The 14,301-nt window shown below is 38.2% G+C and overlaps 1 protein-coding gene across 1 annotated transcript in view; it reads left to right on the top strand.

Moving 5' to 3' along the window:
- The first annotated feature begins 199 nt into the window (after nt 1–199).
- The window catches only part of dnah7 (dynein, axonemal, heavy chain 7), a 111,770-nt gene continuing 97,668 nt past the window's right edge, over nt 200–14,301 (top strand). Inside the window, 18 exon segments of the mRNA XM_034134577.1 lie at nt 200–427; nt 691–760; nt 1,371–1,554; nt 2,254–2,329; nt 2,847–3,027; nt 3,187–3,259; nt 4,083–4,208; nt 4,763–4,882; nt 5,666–5,849; nt 6,009–6,188; nt 6,727–6,999; nt 7,523–7,650; nt 8,006–8,084; nt 9,084–9,308; nt 9,411–9,557; nt 10,247–10,426; nt 11,757–11,897; nt 12,754–13,121. Coding sequence (XP_033990468.1) covers nt 359–427; nt 691–760; nt 1,371–1,554; nt 2,254–2,329; nt 2,847–3,027; nt 3,187–3,259; nt 4,083–4,208; nt 4,763–4,882; nt 5,666–5,849; nt 6,009–6,188; nt 6,727–6,999; nt 7,523–7,650; nt 8,006–8,084; nt 9,084–9,308; nt 9,411–9,557; nt 10,247–10,426; nt 11,757–11,897; nt 12,754–13,121 — 2,804 coding nt within the window. The 5' untranslated portion in view covers nt 200–358.

The raw sequence follows: 14,301 nt of genomic DNA, 5'->3' as shown, positions 1-14,301 counted from the left end.
TAAACATTATGAAGGCGGAAAACGGTATAGGCTTACTTGTTTTAAAAGTTGAGTATAGCAGCACCTGACCTACGCAAGTAAAGACAGAAAAAAACATATTAACCGTCACGCTAGTTGAAATATTGACATGAATTGAACTGTATCGAGTTCTTGCTTTTGTATGCGTACATTATCAAACAAGCACATAATAAATCTGTAACAGACATATATTTGCGTGTGTAACTGCCGGGGCCAAAAAGTTCACGCGAGTCTGCGCGTGTGTTCACCGTTGCTTGCTTAGCAACGGCCCTAGCAACAGCACAAGGTGTTTCGTTAGAGAGCTAGCGTTAGCTCATGATAACTTTGCACAGGTACCAAGATGAGTTCAGCCAAAAAGAAGCCAGATATAGCTGAGGGTCTTGCGTTCCTACCACCAGCTCTACCTCAGGTACGTTTATAGAGCACTAAGTGAACTGTTGTGACCTCGTTTTGAAAGGTGTTTCATTGTATTAACGCTGCGACTTTTAACTGACGTTATTAAAGTTAGCTCAGCTGGTCGTGACTCGTGACACTAAGCTAACTTTTACAACAGTAAACATTTTTTTACCACTTTTAAATTAAAACTTCCTCTGTTCAATTTTTTTGTTCCGAAAACCTGAAATTATTTGTCTCAAACCTACACCAACCTAAATTGTTAACTCCATTGTCCAGCTCCACAGAAAACAGCCGTGGATAGATACAAAACCTTCATTTTCGCCGTATCCCCCACTCAAGCGGAAACGTGAGTCCAATGTTTAAAGCCTGAGTTTGTAATACTTTTCAGACACATACAAAATACATATAGTTTTATGACAACTTAAACATCAGATACATTATCACATTTTCCTATACTTTTGTATTTTATACAATAGTGTAAACTAACGAACTAACAAGTACACATGTTACACACTTCACTTGACTATTACCATGTTCTGCTACCATATACTTTTATGCCACTACATCTTAGAGGTACATTTTGTACTTTTTACTCAATTACATTGATTTAATACCTTTAATTACTAGTAACGTTGCAGATAAAGATCACTCTCATATAACATTTTATCAGCATATGCATTTAGTAAATTCTCAAGCTACTCAGCCATACAACATTTAATTACAGTAGAAAATAAATCAAATCTATATATAATGAAACATGATTTTGAAATAAGCCATTCTGCATAACAACTTTTGGTACCTCATTTGTATTCATTTCAATGCCAAAACTTTGACTTGTAACAGAGCTTTTTTGCAATTAGTGTTGTAAGTCTTACTCCAAATAAAAATCTGAGTATTTATTCCATCACTGACTTCACAAGCACTGTTTCTGTTGGCCCTGTGTGTGCTGCCTGCAGGAGTTGGTCTGACTAAAGGAGTGCACAGTAGACCGGTTCAGAGTCAGGGCACAGGTCAGAACGATCTTGAGAGCAGAACAGCAGATCAGTTCAACAGAACCTCCAAGCACTGCATCAGCACCCATACAGAACTCATTAATGAGAAGGGCAAGATTCTCCGGGAAACTCTGGTTAAATTCATATGGTGAGTTCCTGTATTTTTTATAAAACTTTATTTTACGTCTCCCATGTAATTTCCAATTATGTATTTATACATCTCTAATTCAGTGTCACTCACCTCTGATGTATGTTATATAGAAGGACATTTATAACTAACTATTTTAAAAGATATGGATTTAGAATTGTGTTTTTTTTATATAATATATATTTGCAAAGCCTTTTTTTGTTGTTGATTAGATTAGATTGACTTTATTCATCCAAATTTCTTTTAATATTGCTTTTGTTACAGGAGCATGCAACAAGGCACTGCACATGAGTGCACATATATATAACGACAAATAAACATAAACAGATATACATATAAACATTACATTGTTTTTTATTTCAGTTTGATTTGATTTGCTCTTGCTTTTTGATGTGTTTTACCTATACTCTTTGTACGAATATGACCTTATATTCTGAGCAAACTTCATATGCTAATGAAATAATCAGATAAATAAAAAGTATAAAAAAGAAAATAAATATATGTATCTATAATTTATCTCTATCAAATAAAAGTATACATATACAGAATAAGTTGGCATCCACTATAATGGACCAATCTACTACTAGAAAGGAAACTCTGTACTGTTAATCATACCACCACTGCTACGCATATTACACTATTACAGATAGGAAATTGTGTACAAAAACTGTTAATTGTCGTGGCTCCCATTTCTTTAAGCTTGCAAGAAAAAGAGGACAGCCCCGCGCCAACATTTGGCTCCTCCAAATCCACAACAAAGACAAATCGTGGAAAGGTGAATAGCTACCATACTTGATATGCCATATAATACATAACAAGCTCTCTTTGTTGTGTGTGTGTGACATAACACATTGAAGAAGTTGTGCCCGTCATTGTTTTATACTTTTCAAGACACTTGATATGGTAGCCTTTTATCACTGTTTTGTTTTGTTGGTCTCAATGGTTGCAGTTGCTAGGTCTGTTTCGTTCTTTGTGCAGTCTTCTTTCTCTTTACCTAAAAAACACGTACATATCTTTTGATATATTGGAAAATTCTTGTACTAAGGTCAAAGCATTAAAACTTTTTACTTGTATGTACTTTTTCCACATTTGTATAGTTATAGTTGCAGCATAAACCAGTAAACACTCAATAGAAATAATGATTTTGATCAGTTTCACAGCATTGGCCTTTGGAAAATAAATACTTACAAACAAAAATTGTATTAATTCTGTCATCAGCACTTACACCAACATGTTTTTAATGTGTGTTAGGCATTGTTTGTTTGAAATGTTCTAAAAATGTATCTCGTCAGGGATATGATAACTACATCCAGAAGGGGATAGACCTGGAAGATGTGTCTCCTCTGGAGGACTCTTGGCTGGAGAGCATTCAGGGAATGATACCATGCCACCTGCAGAGCCTGAGCACACCTTTTCATCTGCTGGTCGACGAGATCAGGGAGGAATACCTGCTCAGCGTCAAGGAAGCAATCGGTATTTTAAGTACATTTAATATCAACCTTTGCTATTTTGTTAACACTTGGCCCAAAAATTCTTGATGGCTGAATTAATACAAATGTAATTGTTATGCATAAAACAGTGGTGATAACTTATTTGTTGATGTTTGTTTTAATGTTTTTTTTTTGATTGCAGTGAAATATATATTTGGAGATTCAGGGGACAGTGACGAAGACCAAGTGAAAGATCTGCCCCCTCACAGGCTTGAGTAAGTCAGCAGGAAGTGACTGAGTATTGTTCATGTGTATCTTGTGAGAAGTATAAAGTGACTCCCCTTACTCATACTGTGGAGCATCAGACCCGGCGGCGCCAGAGCAAATCTGCAAAGAAGGCATGTTTTTTTCATGGGAGGGCCCAAAGAAATGTCATGTGGGGGGCGGCACAAATTAAATATCAGTAAGACAGCATGGCTAACAGCATTGCTTGAAGACGCGCGCCTCTTGCAAGTATGCAAAAATAAACAGCAACTTACAAACCACCTTTGGAACCACGCATTGTTTGGGAGGCAGCACAAACACAGGTAAACCACATGTGCCTAAATTCACATCAAAAAGAATCACAGCAACAGCTTTGCGTGGGCCTTACACTTCACCAACCACTGCCTACAGCAGCAAAGAAATCTACACAGTACAGAGCGACAACACGTTATGCACTAAACAGCACTAAACCTTTTTTTATGTCCATTTTTGGCCTAAAACAAAATAAGCAGGCTTCAGATTCCAAACTCAGAAGAACTCCTGAATGTTTTGGATTGACTTAGTGTCCAACGTTACCTAATATAGATCGTAGCATTAAAGTCCAAAGATGGGAAAAGATGTCAAAGGTAGGACCTTGCCCTACCTGGCCCCCCACGGCGCCTGGCCTGTGTTGCATGGATCATATGAAGATGCCAAATAGAGATTACTTGTATTTCTCTGTGCATATAAAATCTGAGTTTTAATAATCAGTGACTAGTAGCTTTAAAAATGATTGAATACAATATAATGCAAGAGTTCAAAATAAATGTCGCTTGTGTTATCTTTCACTGTTAGACTGGAGGTTTTGGAAAAACCATGGAACAAAGCCTTTGTCCTTGCACGAAAGAAGATGGGGAATAAGCTTCACTGCATCAACCCCACTATGCTGAATGTGCTTTACATTTGGCATGCATTTTACAAGTAAGTATGCTATAATACTTTTCTAACTTTTGTCCCAAAAAACAAATTGTGTTGAAAGTGAGTTTGATAGACATTGGTCAAACAAATATTTCTAAAAAGTGTCAAAAAACTACTACTATGTGCAATATATGTATTTTATTTTGTAATGCTTAATTACAAAGTAAGACACCTTGTGTGACAAGTAAACATCAGTATGTGAACCACATTGCGTAAGAGGAAATACAACTTGTGTACTTTTATGTCAAGCTATTATTCATTATTGAATGTTACTGTAAACTCTACACATCAAATTGTAATTGTATTTATATTAAAACACCAATCATTTTCAGCAGACCAAGGTCTGCTGAAAATGAAACCACAGTTAATACAAAACATATTTGCATGAATCATTTCCTGTTTTAATGGGAAAGAGTTTTCCTGTTTTCTTAGTTTCTTGAAATTGTATCCAGACTGTCTACAGTTAGCAATGTTTTGTAAATATATATTTTTTGCTATTCTAAACCAGATTATTGCTGAAGTAATAAGTGTTTGCTTATCATCTCACCTGCTTGCAGACATTTCCGCCTGATAGATGTAGAGGAGTTCCACAGCAGAGAGGAGTCCATGGAGCTCTCGGTGTTTCAGCAAATTGTCAACAGACAAATTGACAATGCCAGAGAAGTCCTCCTCAAAAGGTGAGTCCACATTATTACTTCACTCCAACATACTGTACCTGTACTCAGTTAAAAATAATCAGGAGTCATTTGGAACAAAGGAGAGAAACAAAAAAAGCAACACAAATTAGAAAATCGATACATTGTATTTCTGTTTGACAGCTCTATAAGAAGTTAACTGGGACATCTTTTTAGCTGCCATCCATAAAGTATTAGTATTTTGTAGAAACCTCGAGTCGTAGCCATATGAAGCTTTCACATCAGAGAATACATGTCTCTCCTTATAGCACCCCCATGAAAAAAAAAAACTACTTATTAGCACGTCAACAGTATATTACAACAATGTGAAGTATATCTACCCAACCTTATGAGATGATCTGATGATCTATCTTGCATACTAAATGTATATGTCTTTTATTCCTTCTTGTCTAGCATACATGTACTAGTACTGCATTTTGTTGTGCAGCCGTTTGTTGCAGAATGTCCATAAATGATCCTCACTTTAGACCTCCACACTGCTTTGTCCTTTTTTTCTAATAAGAAACATTGCTTACATTTTTAAGGACATTAACTAACAAATACTTTTTTTTAGAGATGACACTTCCTTTTCTCTCTAAAGATAACTAGCAAGTACATAATACTGTACGCACAAATGGGAAACACAAAGAAGAGCAAGTTAAAACGATAATGCTGAAATTTGGGACTAAGCTCCTTTCAATTTCCGTTCAAGTATTCTGTATTCCCATTTTTTAGATGCATAATAACACATCATCTGAATCTCGATTTTGCTGTTTTCTTCACCAGCTGGGTTCCCGAAGTGCACAACATTTACTACCAGGGGTGCAGGTCCCAGCTGGTGCCTGCCTCCAGCAACATGCCCAAACTGCTGTCTTTCTTCAACTGTGCGGCTACACTGATGACAATGCAGCTGCAGAGCCTTGCAATAGACTCCATGAGGGACTATACACGACTCATTTCCCAAGACCCGGTAGGAGAAGGCTAAGCAATTTCCAGCAAATACAATTTGAAAAAAGTTGAAGTTACTTTCCTGAAAAAAAACATAATTGTATTTGATTTTGTCCTACATGAAATGAAGACACTAAACGCTTTTTTTCACCTTGTTTTGGTTTGGTCCACCCCCTCTTAGAAGTCAGAGCGGGCCTATGAGCACACGGGCTTTGTGCTGCATCTGATCCTGGAGGACGGAGACATCAAGTTCGAGCCTGAACTCAAACAGTACGAGGAGGCCCTCCTTAACGTCTATGAGCTCATGCTCAGGCCTATCAACATGGTACCACGAGTGGAAACCAAACTCTACTTTGAGTGGGTAAGATAAACAGTGTTTGTGTGTGTGGTATACACTCAGTAGCATTGCCAGTATATTATGTACATCGAGCTAAAACTGAAAAAAGTACTGCAATAGCTCCTACATTTATAGGGTTATAATGTTAAGTCTATTTGGGATCATTTTGGAAGCTGATCACAGATAATTACATTTTGTTTAATTTGATTTGATTTTATAATATTGGGTGGACAACATTTCTTTTTTTTTAATATAATTTTCTAACTTTATTCTATCTTTTTTGTATTGTGCCTTTGCTGTAACAATGTACATTTGATAAAGGATCTCTGATTTCTGGATAGAAACCCATGTGATTACAATGCTGTACAGTTTAACAGCACCACAGAGTGGATTTTGAGTTGAATCAACATCGCTCTAAAACAAGAAAAAAACTCAGTATATATCAATAGTGCCTTAACAATAAGCAGCACATTGTGAATGATTTAATCGCTTGAAGTGGTTGTTCTTTTCTTGTCATGTTGTCAGGATCTCTTATTCTGTGAACCATTCTTGTTTTTTCCAGCAAAGCTCCCAGTGTGGAAGCACTCTAAAGCCCATCATCCTGCCGGAGATCCTGGTAGCGCAGCGGGAAGAGGTGCTCCGTGTTTTCCTGGCTGAGTGTGTCAAGCCCAAGGAGTATGTCCATGAGTATGATAAATACTCCCCGCTGGTTTCCAGGCAGGCGGAGGAGGATGTGGAGCAGTTCCTCAGTGAGCAGCACTCCTTCCAGGACATCATGGCAGAGGTGGTCCACTACCAGCAGCTTGCTGACCAGATCCAGTACACATCGTGCCAGGTACTTGGTCAGGAAGGTGGCAATAGGTGTATGCAAAAAAAAACAACCTAAAGGGACACAGCACATTTGGAAATAATGCAAAATAAATGCTTGGTTAAGGTACAAAAGTAAGCGTAAATAAAAATACGAATTAGAAAAGTAATGGATGAAAACAAGAATTCATTTGCATTCCCTGTTGCCGATTCTTTCTGTATATTCCTTTTAAACTAGCTAAACATTTATATGGAAAATTGAAAAATGTGATGGCTAATGCAAGTTATATGGCTAATAAAAGTTATTCATCACATTTTCTTATATAAAACTGTTAGCTTAAAAAGTACAAATCATTGCAGAGAGTAAAATGTTGAGGGACATTAATGAGGTTGCTACTTTTTCTCCCTCTCATTCCTCCCTTTCTGATATTTACCCTAATGCCTGAACAATTTGAATCTGCAATCTCAAAGGCAACAAACTTTAGATATTGAAATTGATATATTTTTTAAATGACGTTAATTGTGTTACTGACAAATACTTTGGGTTATAGGTGGTGCGCCTCGGCATGTTTGAGGTTCAGTCCCAGAAGCTCATCCACTCTCTCGTCAAGCGTGCTGAGGAGCTCCAGCAGAAAATGGTCACTCGCATGCTGCAGGACCATCAGGAGATCAACAAGAAGTCAGTTAGTGTGCTGTTTAACTGAAGCTTTTTCACAATAGATCCACGCCAAAAGAAATCCAAATGCAGCTCAAGCAAGTTATTGTTTTGGATCAAAGTTGACAAGGACATGTATCAGTTTCTGCTTGACATACATTCCTGACTTTTACATAGAGAATCTTTAGAGTTTAGGCATTAGTTGGCCAATGGGGTGCCTCGAAATATACATCGGGCCCATCCTTTTAAAACCTAGTGTTGGCTGCTGTCTTGTCCTCTTTCCCAGTGGTGCATCTGCTCCAAGCAATGCCATAATTAGATGGTAAGTCTGTGAAACTCTTCAGACATGTCACTGAATGAATGCTCTCTCCCCTCACAGGCTCTGTAATGAATTTGAGAATATGGCAGAGAAGGCACTGAGCACACCCAATGACACGCAGGAGCTGATGGAGCTTAAGGTAACTAACTAACAACCTGAAATTCTTGTCACACAGACTAGCTTGGTGCAGTATTTTCCAGTGTCTACAAATGTCCCTCAAACTAAGCAGTTAGACGTGGTCCAATAACAGACAAATTATCGAGCATACGCTTTTTTGCTACATAGGACTATGTCCTGACACTGACTCTATACTGTAACTCATCTCATGCGTTACATTTACGCACAATATTTGAGCAAATGTTATTTCATACTGTGAACCTTCCACATTCCTCTTTATATTCTGTACATTTCTGCACAATGCTACCTCTTTAAATAGTCCCTATAATGCTTTTAGGGGTTTCCCTTTCCTGTAGTGTGTTATAAAGGTTGTTGTTCATGTAAAAGGCTCAAATCCAAAAGTTCACGCCCGTTTCTCTCCCACAAACAACCCCCCCCCCTCCCTCCCTCCTGCAACTCCTCCATTGGACTTGTTTGTTTACTTCTGTACACCCACGCTTCTATTGGCTAGTGTTCCATCACATTGTAAGTGATAGGCTAAGGGACGGGACATCTCTAAGCTGTTGACCACAACAGAGCTGGCCAGCTAACCAATCAGAGCAGACTGGGCTCTGGTTTCAGACAGAGGGTGAAAAGAGGTGCTGCAGCACAGGCAGAATGAGAAAAATAAAGAGCTTTTTGAACATTCAAGCATGGAGACCTGTCACAGTAGAGACACAAAATACAAATTTGAACCTGAAAATGAGCATAAAATGGCCCCTTTATAACTGCTCAGTATTTATCATGTTTTTTGTGTATTAATATTTCTTGTAAACTACTTTTTATTTTGTTATAATAAAGTAGTTTTTGGTATAATATAATAGTTTTTATAATATGTATTTGTTATCTATATTTGCTCCTTTTTACAACTTAATTCCTTTTTTTTGCACCATTATCCACCAACGCAAATTCCTTATATGTTTAAACCTGATTCTGTCGTACTATATCTGTGTTTTATTGTTTTCCTGTACCCCCATCCCAGGCCTATATGTATAAAGTGCAGACTGCAGAGCTGCCTCTGTTAGAGCAAAGGTTGACAGACTCCAACACACAACTGTGTTTCCTCATGGACTTTATCACCCTCTCACCATCGGACATGGAGCTCAACACACAGACCATCCAGTGGCTTCAGCGTATGCCATCCATCATTAGGGAACACCGGCAGATCCTCGCTGAAAAGACAGCGCAATATCAGAGTGGCCTTGAGGTCTGATTCTCTACTATATCTATCTAAATATTCATCTGTTGGTTGTATTTCTTTAGCATGTTGGAATAATTCCGAGAGGACATTTTCTGTATGTGCATTCAGATGTGCCGCCAGTGCTTTGTGGAAGAACTGGAGAGCTACAGCGCACAGGTGGAGGAGTTCGCCACCCTCAGTGATCTGACGGATCTCAACAAGTATTTGAAGAAATCCCAGGCCCTCAATGCTAAACTAGAGTCAGCTCTGGAAAAGGTACACTAGAATCAATGCTGAAAAACACAATGTGGTAGAGAAATAAGGGATCGACTCCTAATCTGTCAAAAAAAGATATGGAGATTGACAGAAGGGCAATATTGTAGTGGGCAGTATCAGACAATTTGGAGTTATATTGATACCCAAACAATGATAAAACAATATAGCATAAGCATATAGCATAAATATAGCATTAAGTGTTTTTGTTTGTATCATTGTAAAAGCCGTTTAAAATCCACTTTTGAAGTATTGCTCCATGCCAGTGTAAACTCAGATTTTAGAATACTTCACAAATTATATTATAACAATAAAATATTAATATAACTTTAGTTCTGTCGCACGTTTCAAACAGAGTTACCAAATGCTTTCATATAACAAATACAAATATTTAATACACACAGATAATGCAACAACCAGCAACTAACCAGACTATAAAACACAGAGTAAAACAAGCAGAAAGTAATAAAACATAAATACAAATAAATAAAAGCCATTCTTATAAAAGTGGGTTTTATTGACTAGACATGTTCCTGATTAAAAGATATACATTAATTGTAGAGAGGATTAATTAGTATAAATTATCATAGTATTTGAAGTTAAATGATGGTTTCTGCTTTCAAATGTTTAACCTGTAGAGGGCAGCATTGGCATGTTTTTATCCATGCTTCTCTTTCTGCTCCTCTCCAAAGATAAATGAATTCAACATGGAGGAGGATGCCTATGGCTGGACTATTTCCCAGTACCCACAGCGTAAGAAGATCCACGACAAGCTCACACCCTTTCTACGCCTCTATGAGACAGGCACTGATTTCCTAAACCAGTATGATCAGTGGCTCCATGGACCACTCTCGGGTGTGAACCCAGACAAGGTACCAGAAAGTTCAGGATGTATATTTAACCTTCAACAATTTAACAATGAGCAGGGACACCTTTTATATTCAGGACAGCATCAGTGATGCTTCAAATGCCATTGTGAAAGCACCTTTTATGCTTTTGGGGGTTTTCTCTTTCTTGTAGTGTGTTATAGGTTTTTGTCCAAGTTAATGTTCTGCAAAAGCTAAAATCCCACATTTCAAAGAGGCTGAAAAGAGGTGCTGCAGCAGAGGAAGTATGAGGAAAATAAAGACCTTTTTAAACATTAAAACATGTGAACATGTCATAGTAAAAGCACAAAATACAAAACTAACCCTGAGGATGAGCATAATAGGGCCCCTTTAATAACATTTTATTACAGTTGGTGCAGTCATGCTAAGTCAATGTGCCCATCGATTAATTGTGATTGTCAGCAGAAACAGAGGAATCTGAGAATAATGCTGAAATTCTGTATTCTTTGAAAGCTTTGAAATCTCTTCATTGTCAATAACAGTGCATGCAATGAAAAGCTACTCCATTTTCACAATGTAACACTCCCACACCTACACACGCATTTATAGATTCTAGTCTTGGAACGCACTTTATTTCATATATCAGTCCTATAGCATACCAATCTTTTTTTTGTTTCTTGCTACGCCTACATAGAATGAATGTCAAATGTGCTATCATATATAACATTGAGACAGAGATGTGTACCTGTGAATAATATTTACACACACACACACACACACACACACACACACACACACACACACACACACACACACACACACAACACACACACACACTCACACACTCAACTGCACCTGCTGTTTGATTGACATCTCTGTTTCTGTCTGTCCTGATGTGTTAAAGCAAGACAGCTCTTATTAGCTCTCCTTTTATAGCAGCCGCTTGGCAAAGCAAGGCTTTCTTTTGTTTAGCATCTTAGCCTAGCAACAACAAGGCAATTCACACATCATTATTCAAGAAATAAACAGGCATTAAGAAATTAAAGAAACACAAGGCCATATGAAAAGACACGCATAAAGTAAAATAATATCATAAATAAATCCTCCTCAATATATTTGCTAAAAGTCTATAATGGATTAAACATGAGGATAGTGCAATTGCAGTTTGCACGCCACAGTTGATACTAATAAGATGAACTATGACTCAGTTGCAATGAGGCCAGTGAGCTGCCATACACTGCAGGTATTTCTAATTATAAAGTAGACATTTTGTTTTTGGTTTAACAGACTGTTTTATTATACCATTTTGGTTGACAATTATTAATTCATACTTTGTCTTGCTGGACTCATTGTAATGCAAACTCCACCCTTGCAGGTAGAAGGGGATGTTGGTAACTACTGGCGCATTCTGTACAAACTGGAGAAAGGCTTCAGTGATGTTCCCAGTGCCCTGAGCATAGCCACCAGTATGAAGACCAAGGTGGAGGACTTCAAAGAAAACATTCCTTTGGTGCAGGTAAGACCCCAACGGAACGAGTCTATAGCTATAGAGGTGAAAATAATAAATGTCTCTACACTAGTTTATGACAAGCATACAGTTAGTAGTAGAAGAAGAAGACTTACTTTTAAATTCAATTTACACTGTTGTTATCCGATTTGACATCACACACCTGTACTTTGGTGCAGGGGAAAACAAGCATCTACATTTCATAAAATGGGTGGGGAGGGGCAGCAGGGGCCAGTGCTCCTGTAACACTAAGCACAGACCCCACTCCAAAAAAAGAGTTTGATAATAACACTTGTGACAGTGTTGCACAAACAATAATGCCTCATCACATATTTAGGTTACTGACGTGAATACCAATCATGTTTTTTTATGGTTTATTTTGTGCACTTTGACTTTATACTCACCTAAAATTGTACCACTTATTGTGCCCCTTTCATGAAATAACCCCCCCTGCCAAGAAAAAATTGGTCTAGAACTGCCAATGTATCATAAAAAAGGGTGTTTCGATGCTTCATTTGTTTACAGTATTGAATTGTATGTGAGGAGCTTTGGATAAAAATGTCAGCTTGTAAAGTAATGCCATTATTGCAATAATGCACAAACAGGACTTACAAATGTAATGGAGTGGTGTCAGAGCAAGGGGGGCTGTAATGGTTAGCTGTCCCAAGCAGTTGAGTGTTTGGTGCCTTGCTTGAGGACCAAACTGACACCTTTCCATCTACCAGTCCACACTTTTTACTTAGTCCAATCGGGACTTGAACCGGTGTCCTCCAGTTCCCCCAAAAAGTGCCTACTGACTGAGCTAGGCTAGTAGGCTTATATACATACAGTATAATATACATTGTATACTCCTTCTTGGTCATAGGTGCTGTGTAACCCAGGCCTGCGTGATCGCCACTGGAACGCCATGGCAGAGGTGTCCGGAATCTCGCTGCAGCCAGCTGACGAGGAGGCCTGCGTGGATCAGTTCCTCTCCATGCAGCTGGAACAGCACCTGGGCAGCTTTGAGGGCATCAGCGAGGCAGCAGGCAAGGAGTACTCTCTGGAGAAGGCCATGGAGAAAATGGCCATGGAGTGGGGCGACATGGAGTTCAACCTACTGGCCTACAGAGAGACGGGCACCTCCATCCTGTCATCCGTGGACGAGGTGCAGATGCTGTTGGACGATCACATCGTGAAGACACAAACCATGAGGGGCTCGCCCTTCATCAAGCCCTTCGAGGTGGAGATACGGTGAGTTTTGTAGGAATTGTTTTGCCTGAAGAAGCAATTCATTAATGTTATGAAGTTAATACACATGGCCGGGCTAGTTAAGGATGTTTTCATTACAGTATCTCCTCTTGTGCTGGGTGCTATTGCTGTTTTTGGTGAAATACACCTTAAAATGATACCTCTATCTTAAACTAAAAAAGCGAATTGTCTGTTGCGGACTTGTACTTAATGTAACCTTTGTGAAACTTGGAAAACAACCGTTTCATATTAGCATATTGTATAATTCATTCATTACTACTCAGTTTTCTATTTGCCTCTCTGTTCAGCAAATGATGAACATTCCCCAGCCTCTGTCATTTCTGATATGATTGCAGTATTGCTGCCAGGCACAGTTTGACACAGGCTTCCCTGCAGCTTTTAAACATGTATTGTGCCATATTTGGCAGAATGCTAAAGCAGCATTTGAAAGTTGTTCTTTTAATCCCATGAGAGCTTTATAATGTAATTATCTAGCCTTGTGTGTTAGCATCGAACTCTGGTGTGGACCAATAATCCTATTCTGGTGCCAAATGAACTGATCGCAACAGCCTTTTATACAGAGTCTACTTACTACAGATAATATAAATACACATTCAGGATTACCAAAACCCCTTTTACCTATAAGTCATTTTTACTGCTTTGTTCTAGGCTTATTGTTCCTCTACAAAACATATATTAAAGGTGGGGTAGGTCATTTTGGAGTAACCAGCTCGAGTGTGCTAGAATTTGAAAATACACAGCCGGTAAAAATCTGCCACTTCCTCCAACACACACGAACGCGCACATGACCAATGAGGGCACGAGATAAGTTTGTGCACAGATGGAAGCCTGACAGGCAGGTAGGCCATCCAGTTATTTTAGCCGGGCAAAAAGTTCGTAAAAGTGTATCTCGAGCCGGTTTCTCAAACTTACCTACCCCACCTTTAAGTTATATTAATTATAATCAGATTCAGAATCAGGTTTATTGCCAATAGGTTTACACATTTGCTTTGGTTTAAAATGGTGCATACATAAACACAGCTTGATTGAGTTATTGAGAGGAATTAGGTTTGTAAAATAGGCGCAAACATAAATCAACTTAAAAGCTATATTAAATAAATTCAAACATAAAAGTGTCGAAGTTTAGATACTCAACAACAAAGTAAGAATATGACATACATCA

This window comes from Trematomus bernacchii, unplaced genomic scaffold (genome assembly GCF_902827165.1).
Source record: "Trematomus bernacchii unplaced genomic scaffold, fTreBer1.1, whole genome shotgun sequence".
Taxonomy (NCBI): Eukaryota; Metazoa; Chordata; class Actinopteri; order Perciformes; family Nototheniidae; genus Trematomus; species Trematomus bernacchii.
The sequence above is the reverse complement of the archived record's forward strand: the minus strand, read 5'-3'. Positions and strand labels throughout refer to the sequence as shown.